We start from the raw sequence: 17,059 nt of genomic DNA, 5'->3' as shown, positions 1-17,059 counted from the left end.
AGAACTTGATCAAGTAGGCTACTCTGTGTAGCTTACAGAGCAAGCACTCACCCTGCTAATGTAAGTTGTTTTAGCCAGCTGCATCTAACATCACATTTCTTTGTTTCTGTTGCTTTTCTTTGGATACTTTGGTCGTAATAGCAGTCAACCAGGATGCAGAACAATCCCGCACAATCAATGCAGCTGAACCAACCCAAGCCCTTACAAACCATCAAAACATAAGTTAATAAGTGTATCTGACACTAACTGTTTTACCTAACCATACATTTTGATACTGTTTAATTTACAATCGTTCCACTCACAGCTGTTACAGACATTATCCCAGCTATTCTCGGAAACCTTTCATACACCTGCCACATCCAGAAGCAACACGGAGGACATGGTCTCCCTTCAGCGTCAGCTTTTGGAGGAAGTTAAAATGCTGAAGCATACTCAGGAGCAACTCCTGCAGGTGGAGAGGGAAAAGCTGCTCGTCGAGAGGGAGAAGCTTCGCCTTGCCCAAGCCACGCTTCAAGCACCACGTGAAATGTTTTTTGATTCAAGCTGATACGTTCATAAACAGCATAAACAGATTTGCAAAAAAATTCAAATAAATAACATTATCTTACTTTGATTGCAATATGTGTCCCATCAACTGCCCCCAGCACATTTGGAAATCCGGCTATTTCAAAAAATTGCTGTTTGGTTCGAATGCATTCTGCGTCTGTTGCTGGAAACTTGGCTAACGGATGATTGGCTCACAACCAGGGTGCCCTCCACCACCATTTGAAAAGACCCAGAGGCAAAAAATCTCAGGGCAGCCATAATTTGCGTTACAACTGGAAGGGGTGACGATCGCCTTGTTTTCCTTTTCAGGTCATTTGATAGCATATCTGCTAAATAAATAATTGCAGGCCTAGGGAGCCTATATTGTCTAATCAACATGTGATCAGGGAGTATAAGCGGATCCATTCTGTCTCTCAATGGCCTTGGTGGATTTTCCTCCCTAACGCTACGGCTACACCTGACGCGGAAATTCTGCCGTGCGGAAATAGAACGTTCACCAAGCGGAAATTTTAAATTAACCGGAGCTGGACGCGTTAAAAATGGCTCCTTTATCTTTTTTGATCTCTGTGTTTATATATTTTATAAACCACAGTTCATCGGCACCAGTTCATCTGGATCAGAGTAACATGGGTAAGTATTAAGTCTACAGCAACCCGTAAACCCGTAAGTCTACAGCAACCCGTCAAAGATCAATATAATATTAGTCTGACTAAGTCGGTTTGATATATAGCAAGTTATGTAAAACTTCGGTATTGCAGACAGGCTAGTTGCAGACATATTAGCATAGATGAAAAGCTCTGAATAATCTAACCTCTACAGAGTTGTTTTAAACGTATGTTTGTGTGATACTAACTAACTGATTAATTCGTTAATGACAGACAGGCTAGTTGCAGATAGTCTAGGATAGATGACAGATGTGCAATCTAACCACAAGAGAGTTGTTTTACAGTGGCTACAGTGAATAGGAGGAAGGCACTTGCCTTACTTGTTATCCTCCAAAGGATTAAAAAGAGGAAACGGACCTGGGTGACTGCAATCAACCAGCGCAGGCGACAGCAAGGGGTATTTTACAACCTGGCGGAGGAGTTGCGTTTTAACGCTGCAACCCATCGATTGTATTTTCGTATGACACCAACGCAGATGGACCACATCCTGTCAGTGATTGGTGCAGATCTCCAGCGACAGGACACCAATTACAGACTGGCAGTCGAACCCAAGCAAAGACTTGTGGTTACACTGAGGTAGGCCAACACACAAGCTTTTGCCATGATTATTATGGTTTTGGGGGGAGAGCGGGGTGGTCCTCAATGGGCCTCTATTTGGAGGCTCAAGGCCCAGGGGGGCATTGCACCGCCTTTACTTACTCCATCAATTTCAGACAAACTGCATGGGCTTAGGTGTTGACAAGTTACAGAGAAACACAAAGGAAATATTGATTTAAATAGACAATTTATTGCACTATTAATACACTATAAGTCTGTGTAGTGAGGAATGGGTGAGGGCACAGTACTCTCACCACATTCCCCCCAAGTCTCCTCACTTGGTCTGTACCTCTGTGCCTGTGCATGTGAGGGTGGTGCATATAATAGTTGGGGTTGGCGGCTCTGGTGGGATGGCTGGCGGCTCTGGTGGGATGGCTGGTGGCTCTGGTGGGATGGCTGGGATGTCTGATCCCATGGCCTAATTAGACCAGGGCCCTGCATCTGTGCCTGCTGGTGCCCTTGGTCCAGATCATGGACACCCTGGAGCCCTTCTAAAAGTGCAATCTTTGCCCTCAGGTTACCCCAGCCACTTAATTTGTTCAGCAAGGGCACCAGACTGAGGGCAAAATGCAACATCTCATCCTCCTCCTGTGGCACACGATGGTGCATGTGCTGTGGAGGCTCCTGGACCATAGCCAGCAGCCTATCCTCCAAAGACTCCAAAGGTGCTGAGGCCCTCTTTCGTGCAGCAGGTCTGCTGTAGGGCTGTTTGATTATGGAAAAGAATGATAATCACAATTATTTGAATCAACATTGAAATTACAATTATTTAACACAAGGCAGCATGTGTGCTACATAATTATCTGATCAAGCCTAAGAACAGAGATATGGTAGAGGGTCAAAGGGATGGAGAACATGGTCTGCAAAGTGTCAGACACATGGGGGGTAACAGAGGACCCAGGGAAGCCCTTCAGACTCGGGAGTTCCTCTGTAATTTCTTTGACTCCCCAGAAGGAGCTTTAAATAGTGCACATAATGTGTAAATAATTTTGTAAATAATGTAGTTTAATAGGTTTGGATAACATGATGATCATTGTATATATATATCTTTTTGTAAATATATATTGATATTTTGTAAATAGATATTGATTATCAATCTCTCTCTCTCTGTCTGTCTCTCCCCCCCCTCTCTTTCTCTTCTGTTTCCCTGTCTCTCTCTCGCTGTCTGTTTCCCTGTCTCTCATTAGACATTCTTGGTTCCAAATGTATGTTGATTAAAACGTTCTTGTTGACACCATGATTCATTTTAATCTGTTTCCACTTAAAAATACATTCTCAGGATAAGCACTATAGACTAAGTAAAACAATTTTAAAGTAATGCTATAGACATAATGATTTTGAGGAACGTCCACTATTATGAATAATTAGTATTACTATGGTCCAGTTCAATAGCTGCTTATAGTATAGAAGTATAGTATAGAAGTTACTCACCAGTTATGCCAACTGCCTCTGAAACAGCTCTCCATCCGGCATCTCTTTGACGTTTATCCTTATATTTCGGGTCACTGTGGTCGTAAAGCTGTACTCGTTTTTCAACTTCATGAATTAATAAATAATCATCCATTCTTGAACTATCAACTATCTAGGCCTACTTGCTATCTATATACTTACACTGTGTCTACGTATACTATCTATCTTATACACTGTCGTCTTCAAACAGAAAAGTAATGTTTTAATCGTTAAAAACGTTAAATCTCCATAGTAACAGCTCTCGAGGGTTTGGGAAATAATCAGATTTATTGATTCCCTCATTATTCACAGCAAAATATATAATGGTTTTCATTACATTTCATTGATTTATTACCATACTCTATGTTAAAAGGCCCACGCAAACCTCGCGGAAAATAAAAAAAATAGAAACCAGTCTATGTCTTCATTTTCCGCGCGGAAATGTCGGCGCGGCAATTTTCCGTCTCGTAAACGGTCGTTGCCATTTGAAAGGGTCGATGCCATTCAACGTCGCTCCTGACGTCACGACATAAGGTCGGTCCTGTTATTATTATGAAAAAATGGCGGAACATAGCGGTGCTAATGACTCTGCAGGTGCAAAAAAAAAATCCATTAAAAAGCCGATAGGATGGAATACATTTTTACAGGCAGTTGCGGTATAATTTAGCATTATATTGTATTATTATATGTATTATTGTATGTATTATATTATATTTAAGCAATAAGCCCCGAGAGGCCGTGCTTTATACTGTAGGCTAATCGAACAGCTAAGGGGATTTATTATACAGTACAAAGCACAGACTCGAGTGGCTTATTGCTTTTCTTAAACGGTTACTACGTTGATCTAGCAAGATTTCATTAAACAAAGGCACAGCAACGAAAAATTTAACGATATATTCATAGATAATCATTCTTCCGCCAAGAAATATATTCCCTCCATATGAATGGTTGCCATGTAACACCGTTTGCCATTGCTATGTTTAACAGTCCGATGTCATAAAAGAGCTTGGAAACGGGGGAAATTAAGCAGACATTGGACACGTTTCCAAAGTGACTGGGAGAATGTGGAAAAACTTGCCCTCGGAAGTACGCAAGGTTCTGTATGCACTAGCTGCTACCATAATTTCTTAATAAATAATGAAATGGACACAAGTATAAGCTTTATAGTGATGTTGTTATTCTGTTCGTATGCAGCGATCCATTCGTTGACATGTTCCTTTTTTAGTTCAGTGACAACGTGGGCTTTCCATTTATGATCTGTGCCGCTGACGGACTTTACTTCGTAAAAACAATCTTCTGGTAGTGACGCAAGAACATAATTATCATAAATCGTTGTTGTATTGTACGAATATTTTGTATTTATATCTTGAATTGCCGACTCTATAAGTTATTTCATTCCGTTTGTGTCTGCCATCATAGCCAGTCTTTGTGTCATCATAGTAACCATAGTTACCACGCTGTGATGTACGCGGTGTGTTTTGACGCAATATGTCATAGTCGGGCATCGACCCTTTCAAATGGCAACGACCGTTTACGAGACGGAAAATTGCGTCGGCGCGGTACATTCAGTTTCAGCGTGGTGTAGCCACTCATTGCTTTCAACGGTTTCGAATTCTGCTGCGTTCACAACGCGTCCGCAAAGCAAAATTTCCGCGTCTGGTGTAGCCACGGCCTAACTGCCACCCAAAGAACTTCCATCTAAAAAAAAAGAGTAATATGTTTTCAGTGACTTGGCCTACTGAAATGATCTAATAATCTAAATAAATACAACTGCCTTCTTTATATACTTAAGAGAAAATTGAAGTATAATCAAACATCCTTGATAACTATTACTTCTCAACACTGTCTGGTAGGCTATTATCAATAGTAACTGACAGAGTTTAGGCCCATTTAATTTAATATTATATTATATTATATATATATAATAGTATGACAAGCTTAAATTCACAACATTGTTTAACATATAGTCTTGGGTTAAGCAATATATTAATAAATTCATATAAATGTCATATAGATATGTTTAAAGAAAGACTTACCTTTTCACTGCAGCTGGTTTAAGACTGGTGAAGGGTTATCTTAAAGTTGTGAAGAAATTTGAGAAGAAATTCAAGAACTTTGTCTTCAAGAATCTCATTTGTTCTTAAATAGTTTCTTAGGAAAAAACGTAGGAACTTAGGAAAAAAGTTAAGAAGAAAGTTGAGAAAAAAGTTAAGAAGAAACTAAGAAATTCTTCAAGAATATCAAATCTTCTTAAATCTTGTCTTAATAACATAGTTAAAAAAAAGTGCTACTTAAGAACTTTTTTCTTCTTAAGAATGCTTTGTGAATCCGGCATCATCCGCCATCACTGTCGTCCCTCCCCACGAGTCACACCTAGGGTATTACTTTACCAAGAAGTCGGTGGAGAAGAGACCTATTCTGGATCTTTGCGTGTTCAACAGATTCGTTGCCGCGAGGAAATTCAGAATGCTCACTATCAGAGCGCTGCTCCGATGTGTGAAAGAGGGCTACTGGTTCACATCCCTGGATCTCAAGGATCCTTACTTCCACGTCCCTGTTCGGCAGGCGCACAGGAAGTTTCTCAGTTTTGCCTTTATGGGGGTGGCGTACGAGTACCACTCCCTGCCATTCGGCTACTCCCTGGCCCCGCGCACCTTCTCGAAGTGTGTGGAGACGGCGTTGGGACCGCTCAGGCGTCAGGGAAAGGGGGTTCTCTTCTACCTCGACGACCTACTTATTCTTAGCAACTCAGAGGAAGCTGCGAGAAGGGACACCATGACGGTGATAAACCATCTCTCTTTCCTGGGTTTTGACATCACCTGGGAGAAGAGCTTCCCGCTCCCCGGCAGATAGTCTACTTGGGGCTTTGCCTAGACTCAGCCGCCATGAAAGCGATGCTCTCGCCTCCTCGGCGAGACGCCATCCTGTTGGCACTCTCCCGCTTTAAGGTTCTCAGAAACGTGGCCGCGCTGTCCACCATGCGCCTGTTAGGGCTGGTTCCCCTGGGTCTGCTCTTTATGAGCAGACTCCAGCGGTGGTTTGCTCACCAACGGTTGGACCCCGTGCGACACAAAGCTCAGGGTGCTCCTCCTGCCCCGTCCGGTGTCACCAGACTTGGAATATTGGGGAAACCCCCCCGCCCTTCTCAGGCGTTCCTCTCTCACTCGGTGGGAGGCGAGTGGCGCACGCCCCCTACAGTCCACATAAATGTGCTGGAACTCGTCGCTGTGAGGAAAGTGCTGTTGCAGTTCTTTCACCTGGTACGTGGCCGCCACGTTCTGATCAGGACAGACGGTGTGTCGGCGGCGGCGTACAAAAAACAAACAGGGGGGAGTGCGCTCCTCTGCTCTCCACCAAAAGGCGGTCGAGCTCTGGCTTTGGGCTCATCAGTATCTCCTCAATCTGAGAGCCCTGCATATCGCGGGCGCCCAGAACTTCGGAGCGGACCTCATGTCTGATGAGTGGCGGTTACATCCCGACATTGTCAGACTGATCTGGCAGAGGTTCGGGAGGCTCAGGTGGACCTGTTCGCGTGCAGGGAGAACACACACTGCAGGTGGTGGTTCTCTCTCAACCCCGTCAATCTTCCCCCGTTGGGGTCCGGATGCGTTGGCGCACACACTTTGGCCGCGGGTTCTCTTGTATGCATTTCTGATTCTTCCTCTTCTGGAACGGGTCAGACAGGAGAAATTGTCCCTGATTATAGTGGCTCCGGAGAACCGCTCAGCTCTGGCGGCGCTCTCATGGACGGGCAAAGGGTTGCCTGAAGCGGTTATCAACACTATCCAGCCCCTTCAACTTCATCCCTCTATGCGGCGAATTGTTGCACTTTCTCTGATTGGTGTGACAGGAACCACGCTGTTCCATCCCATTGCGAGGTGGGAAGCGTGCTTGCGTTTCTACAGCACTTATTGGAGAAGGGTTTGGCTTTTTCCACTATCAAGGTCTATGCGGCAGCTGTTTCGGCTGGCCATGCGGGCTGTGATGGTGGACCGATCTTCAGCCATCCACTGGTCAAGAGGTTCTTGCGTGGGGCTAGACGGGTTAGGCCTGTTTCGCGCGTGCTTACACCACGCTGGGATCTCCCCACCGTGTTGCGCGGGTTGTCCAGGGACCCTTTCAAGCCTCTGTCTCAGTCCCCTTTGGATGCCCTGTCCTTTAAAACGGTGCTCTTATTGGCTTTGGTCTCTGCTAAGCGGGCCTGTGAGCTGACCACTCTGTCTGTCAGCCCGAGCTGCTTGTTGCTTAACGAGGACAGCTCCTTTGCGCTTCTCAGACCTAATCCTGCGTTCCTCCCTAAGAACATTATAGTTCTTTCCGGTCTAGAGATATTGTGCTTAAGGCTTTTCACCCCCGCCTCATTCTAGTGAGGCGGAGGTGGAGTTGCATCTCCTGTGCCCGGTGCGGGCGCTGGCAATGTACGTGAAACGCTCGGCCGCGTTCCGCTCCACACAACAGTTGTTTGTGTGTTATAGCGACGCTAGCTCTCTCTAAACAGTGGTTTTCTCGCTGGATATGTGAGGGTGTTTGCTTAGCTTACGCTCTGCAGGGCTTAGCGCCACCATTGGGCATTAAAGCTCACTCGACATGGGGCATGGCCGCTTCAACGGCTCTACTCAGAGGCGTTCCGGTGGAAGACATTTGCGCGGCTGCGTCTTGGTCTTCCCCCGGCCCCTTTGTTTTTTACATGTTAGACATGTCCAGGGGCTCACTCGGCAACTCTGTGTTGGAGTCCAGTGCCCCTTCTACGGCTTAAGAATGAAGGCATGTTCTTTTAAGCGGCATCGTTGAAATTTCTCTCACCGGATGACGAGTTGGACTTGACTGCCAGTATTTCTCTCCCGCCGTTTTTCAAATGGAAAGCGGAGTAGAGAGGTTCCTATTGGCTCGCCGATTGACGAGTTGGTTTTGTCTGCCAGCATGGCCCTCCCGCCGTTTTTTAAATAAGAAACGGACGAGAGAAGCTCCTTATTGGAGAGTCGAACTCGGTAGCTCCGCCCCCGGTGGTAGCGGACCTAATGGAAACCGTATTACTCTGGTTTTTCCCTTCACTTTTCCTGGATTCCATGAAGGACGGATTGGGGCCGGAGTCTTTGCAGACTCACTTTTTTCTCTTGATCTTCGCCTTGCTTGATCTAGGAGGAATTCGTTTTTTTATTAAGCTGTTGTGTTTTGCACATCCTCGGCTTTTTTGAGTCTTATGTGCCCTGGTGACTTCAGTTTTTTTGGCTGGGGTCCAGCAGGAGTACATTGATTGGGCTCCGCTCGCAGCTTTACCTTAGCCCATAAGGCAAAGCCTAGACGGTGTAGCCTACATGAAATAGAACGATAGTTATATTATAACTCTAGTTCTATGATTGTAGGCGTAGCTGTCTAGTTTCCCACCTGCTGTACCCTCCAAATGCTGAAAGAATAGCGTGGAGGATCGGCGGTGGTTTGCGCCGCCTTATATACACGGTACCGTGGGAAATGTGGGCGGTGCCCACGTTGATTGGTGCATAGTTGAAAATGTTCAGTGCGCGCAAACACGCCCACGGGACAAGCCCACAAGGCGAAGCCTAGACGGCTACGCCTACAATCATAGAACTAGAGTTATAATATCATAACTATAGTTTCTGCCGGCGGCCCGCCGCCCACTCTCGCGGGAGTCTCGGGCTCGCGAAGCACCGAAATGCTTTACGGCACTACAGACTCACAAACACAGAACCGGCTCGATATAAACACAATTTTTTTCCCGATTGTTACATTCATCATGGATCAGCCGACTAAAAAGAGACAGAGAAACACAATGTTGGAGAAACAGAAAACTTCTATTTCAATAGCGCCGCAATTGTTGAGTCTATAGAGCCCCGAACCTTGTTCCATATAGGCATGGCCTCTCTATGGTCTTACTACAACCTTAACTTTGGAAGAATATATCTCCTCTTGTTTTTGAGGATTTTTTATTTGGCAACAATTTCAATAGTGCCGCCATTGTTTTATCTAAAGCTCCAAAACTTGTTCCATATAGGCATGGCCTCTCTATAGCCTTACTACATTTTCTATTGAAAACTGTATCTCCTCTTATTTTTGAGCAATTTTTATTTGGCAACAATTTCAATAGCGTCGCCATTGTTTTATCTAGAGCTCCAAAACTTGTTCCATATAGGAATGGCCTCTCTATGGTCTTACTACAACCTCTTCTTTTGAAAAATGTATCCCCTCTTATTTTTGAGCAATTTCTATTTGGCAACAATTTCAATAGCATCGCCATTGTTTTATCTAGAGCTCCAAAACGTGTTCCATATAGGCATGGCCTCTCTATGGTCTTACAACAACCTTTACTTTGGAAAAATATATCTCCTCTTATTTTTAAGGATTTTTTGTTTGCAATAATTTCAATAGCGTCGCCATTGTTGACTCTGCTCCAAAACGTGTTCCATATAGGCACGGCCTCTATATGGTCCTACTACAACCTTTACTTTTGAAAAATATATCTCCTCATATTTTTGAGGAATTGTTATTTGGCAACAATTTCAATAGCGTCGCCATTGTTGACTCTAGAGCTCCAAAACGTGTCCCATACAGGCATGGCCTCTATATGGTCTTACTACAACCTTTAGTTCGGAAAAATATAGCCCCTCTTATTTTTAAGGATTTTTTGTTTGCAATCATTTCAATAGCGTCGCCATTGTGGAATCTAGAGCGCCAAAATTGCTCCTTAAAGGCATGGCCTTTATATGGTCTTAGTACAACCTTTTCCTTTGAAAAATGTACGTACCTCCTCTTATTTTTGAGCAATTGTTATTTGGCAACAATTTCAATAGCATCGCCATTGTTTTATCTAGAGCTCCAAAACATGTGCCATATAGGCATGGCCTCTCTATGGTCTTACTACAACCTTTACTTTGGAAAAATACCTCTTATTTTTAAGGATTTATGGTTTACAATAATTTCAATAGCGTCGCCGTTGAATCTAGAGCTCCAAAACTTGCTACATAAAGGCATGGCCTCTATATGGTCTTACTACAAACTTTACTTTTGAAAAAAATATCTCCTCTTATTTTGCGAGGAATTTTATTTGGCAACAATTTGAAAAGGTTGTAGTAAGACCATATAGAGGCCATGCCTTTATGGAGCAAGTTTTGGAGCTCTACATTCAACAATGCCGAGGCTATTGAAATTGTTGCCAAATAAAAAATCCTCAAAAATAAGAGGCGATACATTTTTCAATAGAAAAGGTAGTAAGACCATAGAGAGGCCATGCCTGTATGGAACAAGTTTTGGAGCTCTAGATAAAACCATGGCGGCGCTACTGAAATTGTTGCCAAATAAAAAATCCTCAAAACAACAAACAACACAGCATCTGCCTATGACAACTCTCCTGCGGGGACTGGCGACAGCATACAATCTCGATCTCTGAATCCATTTCCCTGTAATTCTGTACACAAGTGACATGAGAAGATACATAAATGAACGATAGCTGCGCAAATTGTTCATGCTATCATTATGTATTATGTTGGCCAACACTCTTACACTGATCGTTCTGTTCAACAACCAAAGATAAAACAATTCTAACCTAAGATATTACATCTCCCCGTCAACTATAAAAAAGGATGGGTTTATTGTAACACATACACCCTTTAAAAATGTATAACCTTGTCTACTCTTTATGAACATCTACCTCGGACATGACTCCACGCATTCGCCGGCTTCTTTGAAAACAAATGCAAATGCTAACGTAGAAGTGGATGAGGAAGGGTCGTCAACGAGTTGTTACGACAGTGTTGTAAAATATATCCTCTGAATCTGTAGGGGGAGCTCAATGCGAGCGCAAACCAAGAAAACCGCGAAGGAGTGGCCAAAGTTGCATAGTTCTCCTTTAAACCTTATGCATGTAATCAATCACTGTGATCGATCCAGAAAAAAATACAACGGTTTATGGTTAAGTATTCTATCTTTGGAAATAGTTAGAAGTAACATAAACTTAGCCTGGCTCCGCCCACCTAAGTACTATATTAAAGAATGGAAAGTGGACTGAAAAATGGCCGCCCATTCATTCCTATGAAAACTGCTCAATTGCGCAGGGGAACATCGAGGAGATTTGCTTCCGCATCATGGGCGCCTTGACACGCCCTAGTCCGTGACGTACCGGATGCAGAAATATTCTCGTTTTCTAGCATTGTTAGCATTGTAGCATCATGAATAGCAGAGTCGCGTTGTTTACGACCATGGAAGTTACTAACCTAAACCCCCCCCGATGATTCTCTATAGGCCTATGTGATCTTTAAATTACACTCCTCCTGCCATCTGGGCAACAATTATTATTTAACAATAATAAAAATGTATATAATTTATTTTATTAATTTAGATTAGTTTGTCAATTTTTGACCTGATAAATAAAACACACCTTGTGTATAAATTTTCATTTGTGTATTTTAAAACAAAAATCTTAATTAAAATTAGTTTTCATGCACAACAAAGACAAATCCTGCCAATGGAACAAGGAAGCGTGATAATCCCCCATTCGGATCCATGGAATCCAGGCTGCCTAGCAGCGCGAAATGAAATTGCGCAAGGCATCATGGGTATACCTAGGGTGGTCCAGAGTCTCTACAAATGAAATGAAGCACGAGAGTCTGGTAGGACCAGGCTAACATAAACTACTACCTCAAGCTACTCTTGGATTGAGTGTGTTAGCAAACAATGTGAAGTTGGCTTGTTGGCTGTCCCTCTCATGTTTCCCTGTGATGGGTCTTGCCCCCTGCTATAGGGGGGATTCCAGGTGAGGTCTCATCAACAGTTGACATTGGTGCGTCCAACGAGGAGATATCAAATTTTGTGCAACATACAGTATTCACATGTCAACAGAAGCACTTACAAAAATCTTGAGATACAGAAAGGACATGATCAGTTCACAGTATTTATATGGCTACATTGAAAAAGATGACGTGTGTTTTAGCTAACGTTAGTTCTTATACTTATTAATGTTGAGGGTGGAAATCATTTAGCAATATATTCTTCATTCTGTAATTACTAAGGGTTACATTCTTTCAGTGCGTCACTATGCATACTGTGGTTTATTACGATGCTTTTATGCTAATGCCATTACAAAGGTTTCTCATCAAACTAACTTTCTTTCTTGCTTGATTGAGAGGGGCCCCAGAGGGCCCCAGTCTCCGACCTAGAGGAGCCAGGTTCCCCCCAGAGGGGCCCCGGTTCAGCCCAGAGGGGCCCCAGGTTCCACCCAGAGGGGCCTCAGGTTCCCCCCAGAGGGGCCCAGGTTCCGCCCAGAGGGGCCCCAGGTTCCACCCAGAGAGGCCCCAGGTTCCCCAGGCTCCACCCAGAGGGGCCCAGGTTCCGCCTAGAGGGCCCTAGGTTCCACCCAGAGGGGCCCAGGTTCCGCCCAGAGGGGCCCCAGGTTCCACCCAGAGGGGCCCCAGGTTCCCCCCAGAGGGGCCCCAGGTTCCCCCCAGAGGGGCCCAGGTTCCGCCCAGAGGGGCCCCCGGTTCCACCCAGAGTGGCCCCAGGTTCCCCAGGCTCCACCCAGAGGGCCCCAGGTTCCGCCTAGAGGGCCCCAGGTTCCGCCTAGAGGGCCCCAGGTTCCGCCTAGAGGGCCCCAGGTTCCATCCAGAGGGGCCCGGGTTCCGCCTAGAGGGCCCCAGGTTCCACCCAGAGGGTCCCAGGTTCTGCCCAGAGGGGCCCCAGGTTCCGCCCAGAGGGGCCCCAGGTTCCACCCAGAGGGGCCCCAGGTTCCCCCCAGAGGGGCCCCAGGTTCCACCCAGAGGGGCCCCAGGTTCCAGCCAGAGGGGCCCGAGGTTCCACCCAGAGGGGCCCCAGGTTCCCCAGGCTCCACCCAGAGGGGCCCAGGTTCCACCCAGAGGGGCCCAGGTTCCGCCTAGAGGGCCCCAGGTCCCACCCAGAGGGGCCCCAGGTTCCCCCTAGAGGGGCCCAGGTTCCGCCCAGAGGGGCCCCAGGTTCCACCCAGAGGGGCCCCAGGTTCCCCAGGCTCCACCCAGAGGGCCCAAGGTTCCACCCAGAGGGGCCCAGGTTCCGCCTAGAGGGCCCCAGGTACCACCCAGAGGGGCCCAGGTTCCGCCTAGAGGGCCCCAGGTTCCCCAGGCTCCGCCCAGAGAGCCCCAGGGTTCCGCCAAGAGTGGCCCAAAGTCCCACATAAACTGCATTTTCTCTTGGACGAATGTCTGGTAGGTAAGTAAGGCCTGTAAACAGTCTCAGAAGTGTTCCCCATCAGGGCGGCGGGGCTGACCACAAATGATAGCGCCCCTTTGGGCGAATTGGTCCCAAGTTTTCGGGAAACCTTCTTACTGGGAATACAGATGTCATTGACGTCCGCGATGCCTCGGACATCCATGCTGCCCTACTCCATGCTCGCAACATTCCCTGTGATGGCACCCCTCTCCAACTCAGCCGCTTCCGTCTAGACAGACCAGAACTATCCTACCAGTAACCAATGGTGTACTCCAGCCTGTCATCCACACTAGTGCAAGGCATAACACGGAAGGCGTAGCCGCCCACCCGAGGTGACTCACTCAGGAAGAGTCAGCCCCCTAACGAGCCTTGTCAGGATCGAATCAGAACCTGAACCCCACGCACTTATTAAAAAGAATGAGATGGCCAATATTCCTTCAGTGATGGCTTACTGAGGTTCCGTTTGTGGCTATTCTGTACCTCGTTTTATTTGCCATCTCATTTTCTGTTGTGTGTGAGTTTCCAGTTATGTCCTTATTTATGCGGTTGCACTTAGATAGCCGGGCCACTCAAATTATCTAATGTTACTGTTTTCTCTAAATAACGGTCTTATTTCAGTGACATCAATCAAATATCTTTGGTTACAATGTTGATGGTCATATAAGAAATATTACCACGTTTAAAGTTCCCTCAGCTGCTATAGGACTTCTGTTACGAGCCCCCTGTTTAGAGCTGCTATAGAGCTGCTGGTACGAGTCCCTCTGTTTAGGGCTGCTGGTACGAGTCCCTCTGTTTAGAGCTGCTGGTACGAGTCCCTCTGTTTAGGGCTGCTGGTACGAGTCCCTCTGTTTAGAGCTGCTGGTACGAGTCCCTCTGTTGAGAGCTGCTATAGGGCTGCTGACATTACATCTGCTACATTTTGAATACATATTCTAAGTATTCAAAGTAGATATTTTTCATATATTTGTGCCCAATAATATCTTTGTGCTTAATTCGTGTTGCCATCCTAGTTGTGAATGACGAGAGAAAGAATAAGATCATGTTTCTATAATGTTATGCTTATGTAACTTATGTAACTACAACTATTGCTGTATTAGTTGTTCCAGGTTGATTTAGAAAACCAGCTACAATCAACACTCATCAGCCTCTTGTTATTTTACTTTTGGTAAATTATCTATTTTTTATCTTTGGGTTAAGTCACCGTACAAAAGAGTACTGGTTGTTTTCCCGCTTATACATACTGCCAAACACAGGATGGTTTTGTGACCCTTTTCCAGCCTTTTCCACTGTTTTTTGTCAGACTATTCCAGGCTGTTCAGAAAATGCCCCCCCCCCTCTTTGTGTTTTTAAATCTTTGTCACACTGTACTTGCTTTGTGCAGACGTTGAACAATGCCAGTTTCAGATAAACTGGCTGGAATATGTGAGGTCAGCCTATTGCTCACAACATGCTCAGCAACATTCATTTCCATCCATCATCTGCCAACACATAAAAAATAGGCATGCAAATTGCATAGCAATTCTTCCCAATTTGTTTGACAGGACTAAAACAGGACAATCTGAAGGTGAGTTGTATTGGCTTGTTCCGGAATGGAAACCTTGTATGGAGTAAATATTCTGCTTTTCCATTTTAATTACTTGCTCAAGCCGGGCACCTCATTTTATAATATGCTAATATTCTCTTAAAGATGTTGATTTCACATAATGACAATCATGACTTTTCACCCTTAGGGTCAAGTATCCTGCCTTTTATTTCTGCCTCAGGGAGAGCCATGGGGGACTGGTCAATACTGGGACGTTTTCTGTCCGAAGTGCAAAACCATTCCACAGTGATAGGGAAGATTTGGCTGACCATGCTGCTCATCTTCCGCATCCTGCTGGTGACCCTGGTGGGAGACGCCGTCTACAGTGACGAGCAGTCCAAGTTCACCTGTAACACCCAGCAGCCCGGATGCAACAACGTCTGTTACGACACCTTTGCACCTGTGTCACATCTGCGTTTCTGGGTTTTTCAGATTGTGCTGGTATCCACTCCATCTATCTTCTACATCGTTTTTGTTCTCCATAAAATTGCCAAGGATGAGAAGCTGGATGTCCAGAAAGGAAAGTTCATAATCCAAGCCCCCTCCAAAAATAACTATGTTGAGCTTGGTAGCGGTTGTATGGAGGGCACCAGGGTGGAGCCCATCTACAGTCCCAAGTACATGGAGGAATGGGGCACAAAAGACCAAGAAGGAATGGAGCAAAGTCTCCTTGACGAGGATTATGCTGAACTTGGTGAAGATCCAACCCAGCTATCGAGCCAAGTCCTACTCATTTACATTCTTCACGTGTTGTTACGTTCTGTTATGGAGATAACCTTTTTGGTTGGCCAGTATTACTTGTTTGGTTTTGAAGTGCCTCACCTGTATCGCTGCGAGACCTATCCCTGCCCAACACGCACTGACTGCTTTGTGTCTCGTGCCACAGAGAAGACTATTTTTCTGAATTTCATGTTTAGTATCAGCCTGGGCTGCTTTGTTCTCAACATCGCCGAGCTTCACTATCTTGGCTGGGTGTACATATTCCGCATCTTGTGCTCAGCTTGTTCTACGTGCTGTACTCATGAGAGGGATGCTAAGGGGCGGTACTCCCACCAGAACCCCTTGCTGCTGCAGCTGAAGCACTCCCTCAGGGGGAGGCTGGTCCTACAGACGCCTGCCCCCAGGAGCCAGGAGAAGGCTGGAGGTCTGCTCAGTCACGCCCCGGCCATCTCCTTTGAGACGGATTCCACCGTGGAATGCACCTCCAAGAGGACTTTAGAGGAGAGGGACAAAGTGAAGCTCAAACTAGCCAACATGGCAAAACTAGGAAGAACTAAGAAGTCCTGGTTATAAAAGGCATTTTAGAAATGCAATACAGAAATAGTATACTTTGAGGCATTTCAATTTTTTTGGCACATGGAATATGTATGTATGGAGCTATAATTAATTTATTGCATGGATTAGGTGGTCAAAAAAAGGTAATATGACTGGATTAAATACTTAAATTAAAGTGGCGTAAAACCACTCAGTTTTTCCGATCAATTTGTGTATTGAAATTTGTGAAGTTAAGTATTTATTCTGAACTGTTAAAGAACCCTTAATGTGCAGGTATATAATCTCGGTTTCGTCTGTCGCACTTTTCAACATTTTTAAACCAATCCAAGTTTCTTTGACTTCTGTATCACTCCACTAGAACTGGATCACTATTTTTTTGATTTTTAATTGAATCCCTATCACTAATGAAAGTCAATACATATTTGTAATTGTTTTTCTATTCAAAATTGTTCATCGTGCCTTAAAGGCACCCAGTGCAACTTTCGAGGCTTAAAAATAAACATTCAATTTCTAGTCTTTTTTACTCGTAGTAAGTTTCAATAACTCCATACCATTACATACCGACATTTAAGCAGCAAAGATGAGACGTCGTTGTGTGGTGAGAACTGATACAAAATCGATAACAACAACAATGCCGCCATTTTCTTTATTTTTTGTAACCTACAATAAATAAAGCAGGCTTCCAGTCAATGGAAAAATGGCTTCTCCCCACCGGCGATTGTTGTTGTTTACGATTTTCTATCAGTTCTCACCACAC

At 45.0% G+C, this 17,059-nt stretch overlaps 2 protein-coding genes across 3 annotated transcripts in view; both read left to right on the top strand.

Annotated features, from left to right (window-relative positions):
* zgc:123278 (uncharacterized protein LOC641569 homolog) overlaps window positions 1–17,059 on the top strand; it is a 169,742-nt gene that overhangs the window by 66,874 nt on the left and 85,809 nt on the right. The window lies entirely within an intron of this gene.
* Window positions 14,819–16,694, top strand: LOC132475186 (gap junction delta-2 protein). Of its 2 annotated transcripts, none has more exons than XM_060076192.1 (2): window positions 14,819–15,009; window positions 15,176–16,694. In XM_060076192.1, the coding sequence occupies exon 2, from the start codon at window positions 15,217–15,219 to the stop codon at window positions 16,318–16,320; it is 1,104 nt and encodes a 367-aa protein (XP_059932175.1). In that variant the 5' UTR covers window positions 14,819–15,009; window positions 15,176–15,216; the 3' UTR covers window positions 16,321–16,694. The 2 variants fall into 2 exon arrangements, with proteins under 2 accessions (XP_059932175.1, XP_059932174.1); XM_060076191.1 differs by having other exon boundaries at window positions 14,849–15,009; window positions 15,209–16,694.

The sequence above is a fragment of the Gadus macrocephalus genome, chromosome 16 (genome assembly GCF_031168955.1).
Source record: "Gadus macrocephalus chromosome 16, ASM3116895v1".
NCBI classification, from domain to species: domain Eukaryota; kingdom Metazoa; phylum Chordata; class Actinopteri; order Gadiformes; family Gadidae; genus Gadus; species Gadus macrocephalus.
Note: the sequence above shows the minus strand (reverse complement) of the source record. Positions and strands in the feature narration are given on the sequence as shown.

Bases quoted from the DNA above. Each gene is read 5' to 3' on its own strand.
- LOC132475186 (XM_060076192.1), top strand. From the start codon at position 15,217: ATGGGGGACTGGTCAATACTGGGACGTTTTCTGTCCGAAGTGCAAAAC.